The 16,935-nt window shown below is 50.5% G+C and overlaps 1 protein-coding gene and 1 non-coding gene across 2 annotated transcripts; one reads left to right on the forward strand and one right to left on the reverse strand.

Annotated features, from left to right (window-relative positions):
• Positions 1–6,102: 6,102 nt before the first annotated feature.
• Positions 6,103–6,176, reverse strand: EI90DRAFT_t94. The gene has a single exon. It is a non-coding gene; the product is annotated as a tRNA-Ala (tRNA).
• Positions 6,177–8,166: 1,990 nt separating this feature from the next.
• On the forward strand, positions 8,167–9,928 carry EI90DRAFT_3047914 (uncharacterized protein). The gene is made up of 5 exons (XM_039059586.1): positions 8,167–8,532; positions 8,586–8,818; positions 8,869–9,076; positions 9,131–9,593; positions 9,648–9,928. Exons 1-5 carry the CDS (start codon positions 8,310–8,312, stop codon positions 9,745–9,747), a joined length of 1,227 nt encoding a protein of 408 aa, XP_038918545.1. The 5' UTR covers positions 8,167–8,309; the 3' UTR covers positions 9,748–9,928.
• Positions 9,929–16,935: the final 7,007 nt, after the last annotated feature.

Raw genomic sequence — 16,935 nt, forward strand, 5'->3', positions numbered from 1 at the left:
GACCAGACTCTTAAGTGTTACCGAACGTAGGCACAGCGCTCCTCTCTGAGTCACTGAGGCCACATGTCATATCCGTGCATACCCAATCCTGACCCGACTCCCAGATCTCCTTCTTCACCACCTCCGGAGTCCTGCCCTACTGCTGTCTGTTCTGATATTCACCTTCGGTCCTGACACCACACCTCCTCTCACCCCTCATGCCACCTCCACTCCTCCATCCTTCTCCTGTCCTATCTCTGCCCACTCCGATACTCACCTCGGGCCAAACACCACCCCTCTCGCCACCCTCCTCCTACTCTTCCTCCCACTCCTCCTCTTCCTCCTCACAACACCTCCACCCTTCTGTCATTCTCCTACCCTTCGCCCGTCTGCTCCGATACTCACCTTCGGACCTAACACCTTTCCTCTCCTCCACTCCTCTCCCCTTTCCTCTTACCTCTCTCTTCCCTCTGGCCCTCTTCCACTGACCTTCCGCCAAGTTGCAACCTTCCACCACTGTCCTGTACCTCATACTCGGACACCGCTCGTACCTTCGCTCTGAGACTCCATCATAGTTCCTACCTCGGACTTTGACTCCACCTCAGCTTTAGTCCATTGCATTGGTGACCTCATACTACGTAAACACCATTGCCAATATTCCTCGGACTTTCAACCCCACCTCTGTAACCTCCGTAAGCTCCACAACCTCCGAGCTCCATGGATCATCTTTGGCACTTTTGCCGCTTGTAATGTATCTTTCACATTTCCCCCTCATCCCTATTTGGACTGCTGCTTCTTCCCATTCTAGCCAGTTAGTCATCATCCCCACTTCCCCTCATCCTCCTGCCCCTCTGGGCTTTGCCCTCCTTACCTCCTTTCGGATGTACCACAGGTTCAGCCCTATGACCTTCAGTACCACTCTGCTTCTGTCATCCCTTTGTTCCCATTCGGACGCCTTCATTCCGATTCGGACCCCCTTTGTTTCCTTGCACTTTTCACCATTATATATATCGGCGCTTGTACATACTCGTTTTAGGCCTTAGTCTAAAATCGACCTGAAATGCCCCCTAGAGACTTCCTGCTCACTGCCTATGAGGACCAAATGGACAAACAGCAATGGCACAGCACTCCGCTTGAGTCGCTGAGGCCAAGGTCCCTCCTTGCTAAGTCTCCGGTTCCCCTCCGGAATCATCCACCCTTGCCCAGTTCTAACACCACAGTCCTCCCGCCCATTCTCTACCTCTGGCCTCCCTTCTGGGGAAAGGTCCAGGCACACTGCCCCTCCTTGCCATGTCCCTGACACGCAGCTAGAACAGTAACCGCCTCATTGAAGAAGATGTTAAAGTTCCATTCTTGGTCAACCACCAGATCTGCAATGTAAGCTGTCTATGACTCAGTGAATAAAAAGCCAAACTGATGGATGAGGCATCTCCCCATATTTGAAAATCCGCATCCTCGGCACCCCATTCCTCAGTATCCATCACCTGGATGCCCCCTAGCGTTTCAACCTGTTGTGCAAACCAGAGTAGATCATTTCTTACTCACTTGTTGATAAAGATGAAAGCATTCATAAACCTTCTCCCAGCAACTTTGTTGTATGATGAGTTAAGTGCCGGTTTGAGCAGTGGGAAAACATTCCATTAAGTGCCCAGTTTGCATAGCCAAGGATCCAAAGCCAGGCTCACAAGGTTTGTTGTCAAGGGTTAGGTGGGTTATCGATAGACTCATGTATTGCCATAATGAGTTTGGCCTCTGCCTCCTTCGAGATTCGGATTGACATCGATGGCTGATCCACCTCAAACCCAATTATTTCAAGGATCCTTCCATGTTGTTGTTTTGAGTCTTCGTGTGGAACCCCGATCCAGTCCAAGAGGTGCAAGAACTTGGCCTGTCCAGTGTAAGTTTGCTAAGGTTGTTGAGTTCATGAGTCAGTGGTTGCCTTACACTCCCTGTCCATTAAAGTACGCTGTATGAAGCTGTATTTATCAATGGGGGGGTAAAAGGCTGGGGAAGCCTTTACCCCCTTGCATGTAGGTTAAATACATTATGGTATGTACATGTGATAGTTGCGGCTTGGCACCACATGGTAGAATGAAGGGTTCAGGAATAGAAGTGTCACGTCAGGTACAAACCTGATGCAATAAATAAAGAATGAATAGGGTAGGCCATGAGTATGCAGCCTATCTCCCTTACATCCAGCCAGCATACTTCGATTGTATGGCATGTAAAAGTTGAGGCTTGGTGAGAAACTGGCTGAAAACGCGTCATCGATGTAATGCAGCAAGTCAGGGATTCCCTGGACATGTATACCGATCCAGCAGACAAGCCCAAAGAACAAGCACCACAAGCGCCTGGATGCATGGTTACCAAATACCGCACATCTATCGATGTGATACTGGCCATTAATTAGCATAGCTTGTCATGCTTGCCAGCAGGGGTGCATAGGAAGACGTCAATATGCCTGTGAAGCATCAGACTTCCACACATAGTAGGGTTTATTACCACCATTAGTCTTCATCTGTGCACATATGTTGGTCATCAGGTCTGAGAGGTTGTCGAGTTTGACAAAACCTCCCTCAGTCGGGATGAGGGAATTAAGGGATTTCACTCCTGCACTGTGATCATTCACAAGTCGAAGCTTGGACAAGCCCTTATTTGGTACTGTAAACACAGGCTGTGCCATCATTCCTGGTAGTAGGGATGCTCCAAATGATTCAGAGTATTGACCAAGAGCTATCTCAACATCATGTTGTTGCTGAAGAAACTTGATTGACTCATCATCCAGGTTGGCCAGGCCTGTGGGCTGCATAACTATACCCTTGGGTTGCAGCTTAGGATCATCAGTGTCTGCAAAAGGCCATAGGCCATGGCACAATCCAAAGCACATCAACTCTACAAGTGCACAATTTGGGTGAGTCACTGGTAAACTCTCAAAATCAACAGGTGTGATGATTTTGAACAAGAATGGGTGCTTAGCAATTGTCTGAGAAATGTCTTTATATCTGTAGTCACCAGGCGGGACCAATGGGATTGGCTGCATGCTTTCCATGTATGTGGCAGAAGGTGTGCGTCCACAGTCATTGTAACCAAATATAAAGCACATGTGTCAGGACTGTCACCCAGCATGCTCAAGTCCCACAGAAGGCTCCTCAGGCATTTGTCTTTTGGCTGGCCTCCCTTGTGCATTTGAAACAGGGGTGGTCTCCACTGCAATCCCAGCAAATGTGCCTAAATTTGCATGGATCGTATGAGCACCCTTTCTTTGTGTTAAATTCACTGCAGATGGGGACAGTCCCTGCCCCTTTCACCACCACTATAAATTGTTTTCCAATTTTGCGTGTATTATCAGTATCCACTCGCTTTTGACTTTGGTTGTTTCCATTTGTTCCGTTGTATGGTTTCTTGTTATTGCTTGGAATTCCCTTGTACTTGTAGCAGATCTGTCATATCCCGGAATCCCGACCCTGCGCACTCCCACCACATCACACCTTCCTAACAACTTCACCATCCCCTACACCACGCCTCCCCACTCCCCAGGTCACCTTCCCTCCTGACTGTCTCAGCTCTGGTCTGGTTGCGGCACACCGAACCTTGGCCACTCCCACCCCGGAAGCTCGGTCCTGAGTCAGAACATTCAGAGACTCCGGATTTGCTCCGATATCCCGATGGACCTCCGATATCCCATGACACACCCTTAAACCATTTCTCCACCCATTTCATTTATTTGAGTCACTCAACATCCTTCAGATACACAACTCCGCTTTCGGAGTTACCTGCATCCTTCAGTGATCTCACTCACGTCATCACTTATTAGTCACCCTCCACTCTTAGCACAACTATCTTCTTCTTACCATTCAGTCAGCTAACCCCCCTTACCCATTTCTCGTTGCCATTCATTTTCCAGCCTCTTACTCTGCCCTCTATGGTCCGACACCTCGGTTCCCCGTTAAAGATATTGTTCGGCACCTTTCGGTGTCGTCCCATTGTCATTCAGACTTTAACTAAGTCCTTTCCACTCCCCTTTATAAATACCCATAGATTAGAACCTGTAGCTCCTCAGTTCTAATCTCGACTAAAATGCTACCCAAAGTCCCTCTGAGTGAATCCCATTCCGTTCTACAAGATACCTCAGACATAAGAAATACAAGGACTAACTGAGACGTAATGGAGGCACAGCGCTCCCTCCGAGTCGCTGAGGCCGCGTCCTTCTTAGAGCCTCTTTGTCAGAGACCAGGTTCGAGACGAAGGAAAGTCTCCATGGCGGAGGGCTTTGGCCTCAGCAACTTATGCCAAGAGCGCTGTGCCTAGTAACACATCTGTGCCCTAACTTACTAACTGGCAACCAGAACTGAAGGGGGTAACTCTAGTCGATTTTATTACTGAAGTGTAACCTATGTACACGTTGGATATATATATGGTTACAGCAAAGACGGGTCCGCAAATGGTGGAGCCAAATGGAGCGGAGCTAACAGGGTTAAACATTAGCTGACTGAATATTACCGACGAGTTGGGTTGCGGGGTTAATGGAAAGGCGGGCGATAACCCAGAAACGGAAAGGAGGGATAGGCCCGAAGGTGGGCTCTGCAGGGCAGGCAAGTGTATTGCCCAGCAGAGGTGGGAGTGCGCTAGCGGACGTCGGAGCTGTCCGGAAGTCTTCGGGGCTCCGTACTTAGGGAGGTGTAGGTAATAAATTGAAAGGAGGGGGTGGTGACCATCGAGGGTTACCGAGAGGATTGCGGAATACGGGAGCTCCAAGGTTAGTAAAGAAGGAGCAGAGGTAGACCAGAGGGATCGGAGGGGCCGGAAGTCGATGGCCAGGAATGGATATGACACTCTTGTACCATCCAGCAGAACCGGGCTTCCTGGAGAAGCTTCGGTCCACCACCGGAGCTCTCGGATCCCCCTCCAGTTGAGCCCCGCCTGCATTCGGACTCACGCATTTACCCCTATGATCCGGATTTTTGACAGATCACGCATGTCTGGTTATTTCTCTGAACTTTCTCATTTGCTGTCTTGCTTGTTTTTATTGTTTGGGTTCCCTTGTACTAGTAGATGGATCACGTGTGTCTTGCTGCGCTTGCTGCCAATCCATCCTGGGCCTCCTGGGCCATCTTCCGCTACAACCTCAGTCAAACCTGATTAGAATTAAAACAACAACTCCATTTGTTGATGGATGGATGGATGTATGTATTCATTTTAAAGTACATATCTGTGCCTATCGGCATATGCCGTTGTAGGAGGGCACAGCAAGTACCACACAAACAAGGCCAGAACCACATTTTTCGAGGCTCCAACGAGCACCCTCAAGCCTCCGACACATTCACAATGCCCACGGCACATTTCCCCATTTTTTCCAATTTTTTCCATGCTTTTTTTCTCAAGACTCATATTGCCACTTCCCCAAAATTCACGGATATCCACCATTTCCCCCATATCTCCACCAATTCTCCACCAATTCACACGATTTTGAGCTTGAAGGACAGCGACGGATCAGGAGAAGAGGATGGAAGGACGGGATGGGAGTTAGGATGACGGATATGCGGTGGAGAAGCGAGATTGATGGTTGATATTGACCTTATGGGCCTCAATTATTGATTTTATTGTTACCTTGTGGACATTTTTTTTTGCCTTATTGTTTCTTAGCCGAGCTCTCAACATTCTTCCTGTTTCCATCGCCACCATCCATCGGCTATTTTACTTGTTTTTTTGTTCTGATTTCTCTTTTTTTCTATATATACACCCAGTTTGCATTGTACTTACAGTTGTTGGACCCCTCATCTGTGCTACAAAGACTGTGGTGTTGAGCGACCCTCCCATACGTTTAAAGAGCTTAGTCTGACTCCCTGACAACTGTCCAAGAAGGACCAGGGTGAGTTCTGAGTTTTAAAAGAATTTATTAGTATCGTGCACTTGCACCGGGACCGTGTGCGGCCATACCGGTAGTAAGATTTCCTTTGCCCCCTTTTTCTTTTCTTGTTTGCTGCTGGGTTACATCCCTAGCACGCTTACACCGTACTATAATGATGCAGGTGAAAAATGTTTGGAAAGTAGTGAGAGGTGTTAAGTGTCAATGGGTGGATGATGTTGGAATTTGCACGTGGTCTTTTAGGGAAACCTAAAAGTTGGACATACTGGGAATCAAACTCCAGTCCTCTGGATCGCGAACTCAGTGTGCACAGCCATTACACCATACGCCCTGTTAGGCTGAGGTGGTTATTTCAACAGATGAGACATCGAGTATCAGGTGGTATGGAGAGTAAAGTGGAGTGAAGAAATAACACATAAGGACGTGCGTCCCCTGCACTGGACAATAGTAACAAATGATGTGGAGAAATGTAAAGCATAGTGAAGAAATAGTGCATAGAAGAGACACGCGACCCCCAGTGCAGGGGGTGCGCGGTTTGCTGCTGTAAGCCCAGAAAGGTGACGAAGAAAGTGGGGTGTGTGGGCACAGTTCTTGTGGGTGAATTGGGTGAAGGCTCCATGTGTTGTTGGATTGATACCCCAGGCCTAGGGTTTGGCTATGTCTCGGTTGGCTGTTCGGTGTGACAGCAGTTCTTGTGGGTGGGTTGAGGTGAAGTGTGTTCTTGTGAGATTGCGTCTCGGTTGGCGGTTCAGTGTTTAGGATGGCAGCCGAGGGTGTTAAGTGGCTTCCAGCTCATGTGTTCAATAAAAACATGCGGTGGAGGGGCGGTCGGTTGAAGAGGTAGTGGAGAGAAATGAAAGTTTTGCGGTGATGGCAGCCTGGTGTTACCACTATCACGCCTCATCACTCTAAGAGGTAGTGGAGAAAATGAGAAGGAAGTGAGTTGGGGTGATGGCCCTCCCAGCGCTACCACTATCGCGCCCCATGATCCCAAGAGGTAGTGGAGAAAGAAGGAAGAAGGGTGTTGGGGTGATGGCAGGACTTGAACCTCCACTCCTCCGGCCTGCCCATGGACTTATGGAGGCTACCATTGGCGCTACCACTATTGCACCTCACCATCCCAAAAGGTAGTGGAGAAGAGAAGAATAAGGAAGGGGTGACGGTGGGACTTGAACCCACAGTCCTCTGGCCAGTCCCGTCTGGGCTTACGGAGGTCACCATTGGCGTTGCCACTATCGCGCTCGTCATCCCAAAAAGGTAGTGGTAAGAAGAAAAAGGAAGGGTTGGCTTGATGGCGGGACGTGCACCCGCGCTCTTGCATCTCTCCAGCCAGTGCGGCTCTGGGCTTACAGGGTTGCGGTTGATTGGCATTACCACGGTGGCCATGTCATCCTCCCTTCAGATGTTAGAGGCCTAATTAGTTTTAAACAGGGGCCGCGTGAAGGTTTAGGCCCGTGCCGGGTGTTCGCTGTGGTAGCAGAACTCCCCCTCGACTCACATCCATCGTCGAGGCCCAACTCCGTTTGTTGACTAAGTATATGACTATGGGACAGGGACACGTGGTGGGAACAAAAAAAGTTCCCAAGGTGGCAGGGTTCCCATGAATTGTGAGGCAGAAGTGACCTTGCAAGCAAGGTAATGTTCGCGCAGCTTTCCCCGGTTCGCCATACTTTGGGATTTGTATATCCTTGGTTATACAGCCTCGTTTTGGCCTATTAGGCCTATTAAATACCCCACCTCTTAAGGTCTCCGAGAGAGGGTCGACCAGCTTGGATGTACTGGGGGAATGTTTTAGGTTTAAGTACTCACCTACTACCGTTTACTTTGAGATTTACCAACGGGACGCTTGCTCTCATCACAAGTCGAAACGAACAGTTCACAAAACAGAACACATTTCCTGCAACCATCCAGGCATTTGTATGTTCTAAATCCCCTGTATAAACCTATCCCATGCTCAATAACAAGCGTTGCATGCCGTTTGCCCGTTTCACTCCGACCGTTGCACACAAGTGAGACTCATCATTGGATTGTCCTCAAAATGCAATTCGTGTCAACTAGCAAAGTGTTTGGGTTTTCAAGGATTGGCATGTGCAAGCCACATATTCAGACAACTGTACACTTCGCGCTGAACTGAACCACAAGCGCGCGTTTGTTTTATTCTGGGTGATTCTCTTCGTCATCCCGCCGCCTTAGGCAGAACCCCAGCCTTTACCGCCGCCTCATGACCATTGAGGTTGTCCAGTGTATTACTATACATGAGGGAATATTACACGGTAAGTGGTTGATCTTCTGGTTTAGTACTGTATTTTCAGGGTACACTATTCTGGATTCTGGGAGCGCTAAGGGTGGGAACCTCGGAATAAAATCCATTCAATGTCTCACACGCTCCGCTCGCATATTCTGCTACAGGCATAACCTTCGCAAGGATCAGAACCCCGTCCTTGTCTCGGAGTTTTCCCTGCGTATGCGAGCACACGTTACTCTGCACAGAGTCATACACCCCGATCGTTTTGCTTCCGACACACCGCGTTCTACCATCAATGCAATGGCATCTAAGAGGCAACGCCACGACACTGCAGATGCTTACACAAAGATTCCTACTCCTGATACACCAGATGCCGCTATGGCCATTGTACGCGGTCTCGTTGAAAAGTTCGGTCTTGATGTTTCAAAAGAGGACGACTCAGGTCTCTCACTATTTCCACTGTCTTGGAATCTGGTGTGCTAACGGTTGACATAGATCATGGTGCGAGAGTCAGCTTTTCCAAAACCACATATGAGCAAGTCGCTCCTTGCGTCGGACTTGGATCTTTCGGAATGTTGGAAGACATTGGAACCTTTGAAATCCACCGTTGTCGCATTCCCCTAAAGCTTTTCAAGTCGATTGTGATGGACATGGATATCATGTTAATCCAATATGGCCCCCCTTTTGATCATGAGACGGTAGAGACGAGATCGAGGTTCTTCTCTCCGGTACGGATAACTGATTTGCTTGCGACCCAAAAGTTCACCACAACCAATAGGTTTTCAACCACCTCGTTAAGCAGTTCACCTTCATGCTGAGGAATCACCCAGAGATAATTGCTGGTGACATTGCTACGCAGGATCGCATCGGGCACTTCTTCAAAATTTTTGGTGCTGTTGCGGTTCTTTTGATCGAGATGAAGCGCCTTGTGGGTAGTAGCGAGGAACGTCTGAAGGGTATTGCTCAGGTCATAGCCAAAAGTGATGGTAAGTCTCAGCGTTTCAGGGTTACATTTTCTGCTCGAACTCCCAGATGTGCAGGCTGCGACCTCAACAACTACACTCATGGTTTTTCTCTACCTATCTACTGCATTTTCTCCGATGGCTGGTCCTTCGAATTTTTCAAGTTCGAAAGAACACCAACTCCAACTTTTCTACGTGGCTGCTTTCGAGGGGACCCGAAACCCCTCCGGCGTGGCCTGCCGCTATCCGACAATAGAACCATGGAAACTCCTCTCCCTTGGATTCTCCAGCTTCGTTGTGTATGCGAAACAATCTTTGATGTGATGCTGAGCGGGTATATCGCAGGCTTGAAGGCATGTTACAATCAATTGAAACACAAGGGGAAGGAGGATTCAAAGAGTTTTGATGAATGGGATCGGGCCCTTCGATTGGCTGAACGTGCACAGGCAACGTTTAGGGAGGCTGAGGTCCTGTGCGAAGATGGTAATATTGTGTCTGCGGATGTGATCGCTGATGAAGCTCTTCTTGCGCTACAGGAGAGGTATGTATTCCACTTATCTGTGCATCGGAACTGTAATTCCCTACCCTATCTCAGTACAGGAACAGTGCCGACTATTTACGAGTCGGAACTCTTCATGACGGGCTGGGACGATGCTGAGGTTAACAGAGCATCCCTGCATTGTTTTTGGTGTTGAACTTTGCTGATATCTTGTATGCCATTCAGAGTGCTATGCCTATTATTTATGTTTTATGTCTTTCCTCATGTACCATTGGAACCTTTTCCTCTCTATTGTGTCCATTAACTCAGTGTATCATACTTGGTAATGACATTATTACTGTGTTTTGAGGCAGAATATCTGAGCCTCAATATCCAGCTTCAGATATATGTAACCAAAAGTCCAATGTAATATTACCTTGCTTGCAGGGTGTCATATCCATCCTCTGTGTCAGGGACACGGTGAGGAGGGGCAGTGTTCCTGGACCTTTCCCTGGAAGGGAGGCCGGAGGTAGAGAATGGGCGGAAGGACCGTGGCCTCAGCGACTCGGAGAGGAGCACTGTGCCTACATTTGATAATGCTTAGGAGTCTGGTCCTTAACTTCAGAACAAGGGGTGCGAACTCTGGGGGATAGTCTTTGTCATCGATTTTGCACTGAGGTGCCATCAACTACAGTACATGACTTATATACATAATACAAGACAAATTGGAAACAAAGGGAAAACCCAAGAGGGACTTACCCACTTGCTGGGTTGGTGAGCTCATGAGAGAATTGCCTTATCAAGCATTGTGGAGTAGGTAGGTGAAGGGTGGAATTAGCAACAGCTATTGGAAAGTGGGAAAACCTTTGCAGGGTGGGCAGAGGTCCTAGGAGGTCTGTAGTAATATTGGGTGGATCAAAATATTAATAAACGTTTAAGGTGAGGATAAGAGGTACCGGAGAAGGTACCGGAGATTGGAGGTGGAGGTGGACCGGAGGTGTACTGGAGGGTATGGTGGAGGTGTGGGGGGAGGACGGACCAGAGGTGGACCAGAACAGTGGTGGAGTAGAGTGGAGGTTAGGTGGAGTTGGTATGGATATGACACTCTGCCACCACCCTCTGTCACCTCTGGCCATCCCTGAAAAACCTCTGCTCTGACCTTGGAACCCCTGAATTCTGCATTCACCTCTGAACCCCCTGATGGTCATCACCCCTCCATTTCCATATATTACTTATGCCTCCCTAAGTATGGAATCCTGAAGCCCTCCAGACAGCTCCAACATCTGCAAGTGCACTCCCATTGTTAGAGGAGTGTGGAGTTGTCTGGAAGCAGAGAAGGGACTCGGAGTGGAGGGACCTTGGCCTCAGTGACTCAAGTGGAGCGCTGTGCCGTTGCTTGTTGTCTAAGGTGGTCCTTAACTTCAGGTTAGCAGGGGGAGTCTCTTTGGGGGACAATCCAGTCATCATGGTTGTTGATTTCAGACTGGGGGTACAGGAAACTAAGTACAGAGTATATATATAATACAGGAGTGGAGTCAGAGGACAAAGGGGACTGGAAGGAGGACAAAGGGGGACTGGATGAGGGAACAACCCCAAGGGTCAAGGGTTGGAACTCTCTGGTGCTTCCCAAAAGGGCAAGGCCAAGAGGGGAAGGAGTGGAGGGGGTTGTGGGGAATGACAGCTGACTGAAAGGAAGCAGCTGTCTAAATAAGGAAGAGGCAACAAGAGGATTAAATGACACCATACAGTAGAGACTGCAGGGTCCAGAGTAAGTTCTGGAGGTCCGGAGTTGGAAGTCTAAGTCCAGAATATTGGCAAGACATAATAAATGAAATGTAATAAGGAATACAAGGAGATAAGACAGAGGAGGAGGTCAAAGTCCAGAGGCAGAGACATGACCAGAGTTCCAGAGGTGGAGGGCGATGGGGTTCCGGTACAGGAGTCTGGAGCCAGAGGTGTGGAGCATCGCAAACTCTGGTCTGGAAGGTACAAGGTTGGGATCAGACCCAGAGTAAACTGGAGTCAGACCAGAGGTAGTGTTGGACATTGTGTTGGAGCCAGAGGTAGAGTGGGCTCTCAACAACCAACAGGGGAGGAGGAGGTGGAGGATGTGGAGTTCTGGAGGAGGAGATGGAAGTCCAGAAACAGGAGCGGAGGTCCAGAGTTGTATGGATATGACACCCATCCCCATTAGGCCATTGAGTCACCTACCCTGCAAGTTTGCCTTCGGACTGCCTCCTCCATTCCCTTTCTGGGTAACATTCAGTTGACTAACCCATGATCCCATTATGTCAGCCCTGCCCAGCTCCTGCCATTTATGGGCCCCTGCCTATACTATATATACCAAACCTGTAGATATGTACTGGAAAACTCAGTCAGATGATCAACTAGAGTTTCCCCTTTTTAGAAGACTTGTTAGAACCAGAATTGGAGACTTATCATGGAGGGACCTTGTCAGGGCACAGCACACACCCTCAGGTACCCTTCCCCCATTTTCTCCTATTTTTCCCTTCACTGTTCCACAATCCCGCATGCATGCAGACCTGTGGGAACGTTCTGGGCAAGTTACTCACCCAGAAACCATCACAGCCACAACCATGGGAACTTTCTGGGCGAGCTGCTCACCCAGAATCTTCCCATGGGGGGGGTGCTAATTATGGAAAGTTGGCAAAGAGCTGAAAACTGTATAGTTCCCAACTCCCATTTGTAGTGGCTTCACAGGAGGTTGAGAAGGTCACCCTTCTTCTCAACTCATTTCCTGTGAAGGCTGGGGTTAGCCCCCTCAGTGAGTTTGAGGATCTCGGACTGGGACTAGACACCCCAGCAACTAGGAGGATCTCCCTGGCCCTGTCACGGAATGAGGGCAGGACCCTGACAGCAGAAGAAGGGTTAAACCAAGTTGCACCCCCCACCCCGATGTCGTTAGAGGAACAGATTGCAGAGCTGACATGCCAGCTCCAGGACCTCCAAGCCCAGCTGACCACTCAAGGGCAACCTGCAGCTGCAGTCCCTCCACCCCTCCATCATGCTGCAGTCCCAAAACCACCCAAAGTGGCCGCCCCCACCCCATTCTCCAGGTCCCAAGATGACCTAGACTGTTTCAAGGCCAAGTGCGGGCTCTACATGAGCATGTGGCACATGGAGTTCCCGGATGAATGTAGCCAAGTCCTATTTGTCCTCTCCTACATGAAAGGAGGCACAGCAGGGCCATGGGCCACTCAACAAATCAATACCCTCCTGGCCCCAGAGGCCCCAGCCACCACCTTCGACGACTTTGCTGCGGAGCTAGACTCTATGTTTGCTGATCCCAACCACCAAGCCACTGCCTGCCAGAAACTTGTCTCGCTCCGACAGGGGAATGAACCAGTGGACAAGCTGATGCAGCAGTTTGAGCTGTATGACCCTATTTCACGGATGGGAGATGTCACCCTGGTGGACCGCTTCGAGCACGCCCTCCACCCCCGGCTCTGTGAGAGCATCTACCGCCTCCGGCCCATGCCCACAACTTGGGCTGAGTGGAAGCGTGAGGCCTCAGTTCTTGACAACCAATGGCAGTGATTCCAGGCCACCCAACCTTGCCTCCCAGCCACCAAGCCATCCCCCTTCCTCTCCCAACCTGCTCCAGCACCTGCACACCCCACCACCCCAGCCACCATCCCGACCCCGGCCCTGAAGCCAGGCCCCCAGCCTATGGACCTGGACCGCATGTGCCCTCCCCGGGAGGAGCAGAGATGAGCAGGTTATCAGAGACCAGGTCGAGACGAAGGAATGTCTCCATGGTGGAGGGCTTGTCAGGGGACGACTCCCGGGTCCCCATGACCCTCCCCTAGGGCCCACAGCCTCAGGTCTGGCCAGCCCTATCCAGGGCACAATCCTACTGTGGGTCAGAGATGGTATATAAAAGAGAGGCAAGTATATACAACTTGCCTACTGTCAGGGCAATAGCCCCGAACCCCGAGTCATATGTAAATTAGATACATATAGTCATGTGGGTAAGTGGGAACCTCCGGGTAACTGCTTACACACCACCATAAAATACACATACTTGTATCACTTACAGCTTTGTGTGCTGAGCTACCCAAAGACCTCACACTTTTTTAAGTGTATGAGGTGTGTTTTACAACACAACCCACAACAACTACATAATCTTAACATCTGACTCGGAAGCGCCTATGGTGCCTAAACACGCCCGCAAGGGCAAAGTCACATCTGCAGCGACACTAAAAAGAAACGAGCGGTTTATTAAGAAACCGCAATCTCCCATGATGGGAGATTCAAACCAAAAGCCGTCATCAGATGACGACGAGGATCAACATGATCTGGCATTAGCAACCACCTCAGGGCTGGTCCCTGAAGGTTTTAGAAACTTATGTGGAGTAAGTGCGGGGCCAAATACCCCCAGAACTCCACAACATACCGATCTAACCCAAGCTGGGGAAGATCCCTCACCTCCTCACGAGGTGATCGACTTGCGCGAAAAATGCGTAAGCGCCGAACGATCAGCCCAAAAAGCTGATCGGATAGAGTCGCAGGAAACTCCAGGGCCCCACTATCCCCTGGAGTCCCCCCTCATGTCCCCAAGTCAAGCCCCAAAGGCAGACAAAGGGAAACAAAGGGAAGAGCCCCCGCGTCGGCTATCTGAAAAACTACTGAACTTGTTCCAGGTTCCGTCTGAATGGAGGACGGAAAGTGAAGACCAACTTCTTCTCAGGCTAAAAGCCTGAGAAGGCACAAAGATACGCCCTGAGAGCAGGATCTCCCAGAGCGCGGAAGCTCCAAAAGAACTTCCACTGTTTACACTCCCACACACCATGCCAGACAAGGCAAGGTCGCCAACCTCGGAGGAGGTCTCCGAGATAATGAAGAGGAGGCGAACTGAAATGAGGGAGTTCGCTGAGGAAGCCTTACACAAAAGTAAGGAAAAACCAGTGAACAGACCCCTCTATGAAAGGGAAGCACCCTCCGCAACGGCCTCGCCTAAACAAAGCGAGCGTGGAGTGTTCACTCCAAGAACCCATTCTGGAACTGTCAGGGCACACCCCGCCCGACCCTCGCTCCGCTCCCCCGCTCCGCACCGCTTCTCCCTCTTCCTTTCTCCTTTCTCCCTTTCTTCCTTTCTTTCTTTCTTTCTTTCTTTCTTTCTTTCTTCCTCACATGGACCACCTTTCTCGCTGCCCAATGTATCACCGGCGTGCATGCCCACTTCCCCTCCTGTATCTCACCGTTCCTATATCGCCGCCATCGCCGCTGCACTTGCCCCACACCCACAGCGGGCCCTCTCGGGATCTCCCGCGGAGGCACCCGGAGACCCGTGGCTGTGTGCAAGGGTGATGTGGCGTGCCCCACGTGACTGATCCCGCATGTATATAATAACAGCTGGAGTGGGAACTGAAGAAGTAGCCTTCTTCTCACATTCCCACTTCAGGCAAGTGGTGTGGCCTTCCCTTTTAATAATAACTCACATTCCCACTTCAGACTAAGTGGTCGGGGACGCTCACCCCGCGACGAGATCGCCGCTACACACAGCCGCTACTCGTCCCACCGAGTCCTGCATGCTGGGACCTCGCCGCTTTCGGAGCTGTTCCTGACAGGAACCCCCAGAAGCGGAAATGTCAACTGGGGAGAGTCACTGCTCGCCCAACCAAACTTCCTCCTGGAAAACCAGGAATCGCGCATAATAAATGCGATAAACTCGATCCAAAAAAAGATCAAGGAAACGAACCATAATAGTACGGCTTGTCTAGAGATAACTCTAGAAAGAATGGCCAACGCAATCGATGCGTTGACTGAAAAAATCAGCAAACAGACAAACTTGCTGAAGGAAATAAATTTCTCACAAAGGAGTGAGGAAACAAATAAACACCCCTGGACCACAGTCCAGGACATAAATAGAACTCGTGAAAAATTCACGAAAAGAACCACCAGTGAAAGCACACTGGAATATCATCAGCGACTCGACAGAGACGCTAAGGAGATCGTTCTCCCAAGGATAGGAGAAGACGATGCCGAAAGAAGGCATCGTTCAGAGATTAGGAGGAGAATTGGCACGTACCAAAGGTTCGGCCAAACGTCCACTTATGATGGACCTCTCGAACAGAGAGGTAACTCAATCACACCCTCTCAAAACAATGAGAGAATACAAATACAACTTCAGGCGAATTCGCCTGAAACCAAAGAAATGCTGCGAGGAAGATTTCCCCCAGCAAAAACCCCCCAAAGGAGAGATCTCCATTGGATAGCGACCCCGCGAAGGCAGGGGAGCAAGAAGAGTACCTGTCACGGCCGTGCATTCCGGCCCGCTCCCCGCCCATCCCGATGCCGCCCGAGCCCATTCCCGCTATGCGAGCATGAGCGTGAGCCCCGACCTCAGCCCTATCTTCCCTGAGGACTCCCTGCTCACTCCCCTGCTTGCCCCTAGGCTCCCCTGCACCTGGCCGACTCCCCCACAGCCACACCGACCTTCCTGCCCTGAGTCCGCCTCTGGCACCATGCCCAGCGCGACTCTGTCAGAGACCAGATTCGAGACGAGGGGATGTCTCCGTAGCGGAGGGCTTCGGCCTCAGCGACTTCTGCCAAGAGCGCTGTGCCTAGTGACACGTCCGTGCCCTAACTTACTGACTGGCAATTAGAACCTAGGGGGGGTAACTCTAGTTGATTTTACCACTGGGGTGTAACCTATGTACAAGTGGGATATATATATGGTTACAGCGGAGACGGGTCCGCAATTGGCGGAGCCGAATGGAGCGGAGCTAACGGGGTTTAACATTAGCCGACTGAATATTACCGACGAATCGGTTCGTGGGGTTAGCGGAAAGGCAGGCGATAACCCAGAAACAGACAGGAGGGATAGGCCCGAAGGTGGGCTCTGCAGGGCAGGCGAGTGTATTGCCCAGCGGAGGCGGGGGTGCGCTAGCGGATGTCGGAGCTGTCCGGAAGTCTTTGGGACTCCGTACTTAGGGAGGCGTAGGTAATAAATTGAAATGAGGGGGTGGTAACCATCGAGGGGTGCCGAGAGGATTGCGGAATACGGGGGCTCCGAGGTTAGTGAGGGAGGAGCGGAGTTGGAACAGAGGGATCGGAGGGACCGGAAGTCGATGGCCGGGGATGGATATGACAGACTCCTCTACCCCGCCCACTTGGCCCCTACAGGGCCGCTACCATTCCCGTGCCCGACTCCGGCCCAACTCCGAGTCCGGCGCTGCTATGATACCATCGCCGCTATCGCGGCCCTACGCTCTTTCCTTTATTTATCTGTTATTGTTTGTTTTGACCCTCAGTCATTGCCGGCTGCTATGCAGCCAACCCCGCTCCTTATTCTTGTTTGCTTCCGGACCCTTCGGCCTCCGGCCCGGGTCCGCTTCCATTCATTTCTTCCTCCTATATATATCCTGTATGATACTTTATT

Source organism: Cantharellus anzutake, assembly GCF_015039405.1.
Source record: "Cantharellus anzutake strain C23 chromosome Unknown EI90scaffold_13, whole genome shotgun sequence".
NCBI lineage: Eukaryota > Fungi > Basidiomycota > Agaricomycetes > Cantharellales > Hydnaceae > Cantharellus > Cantharellus anzutake.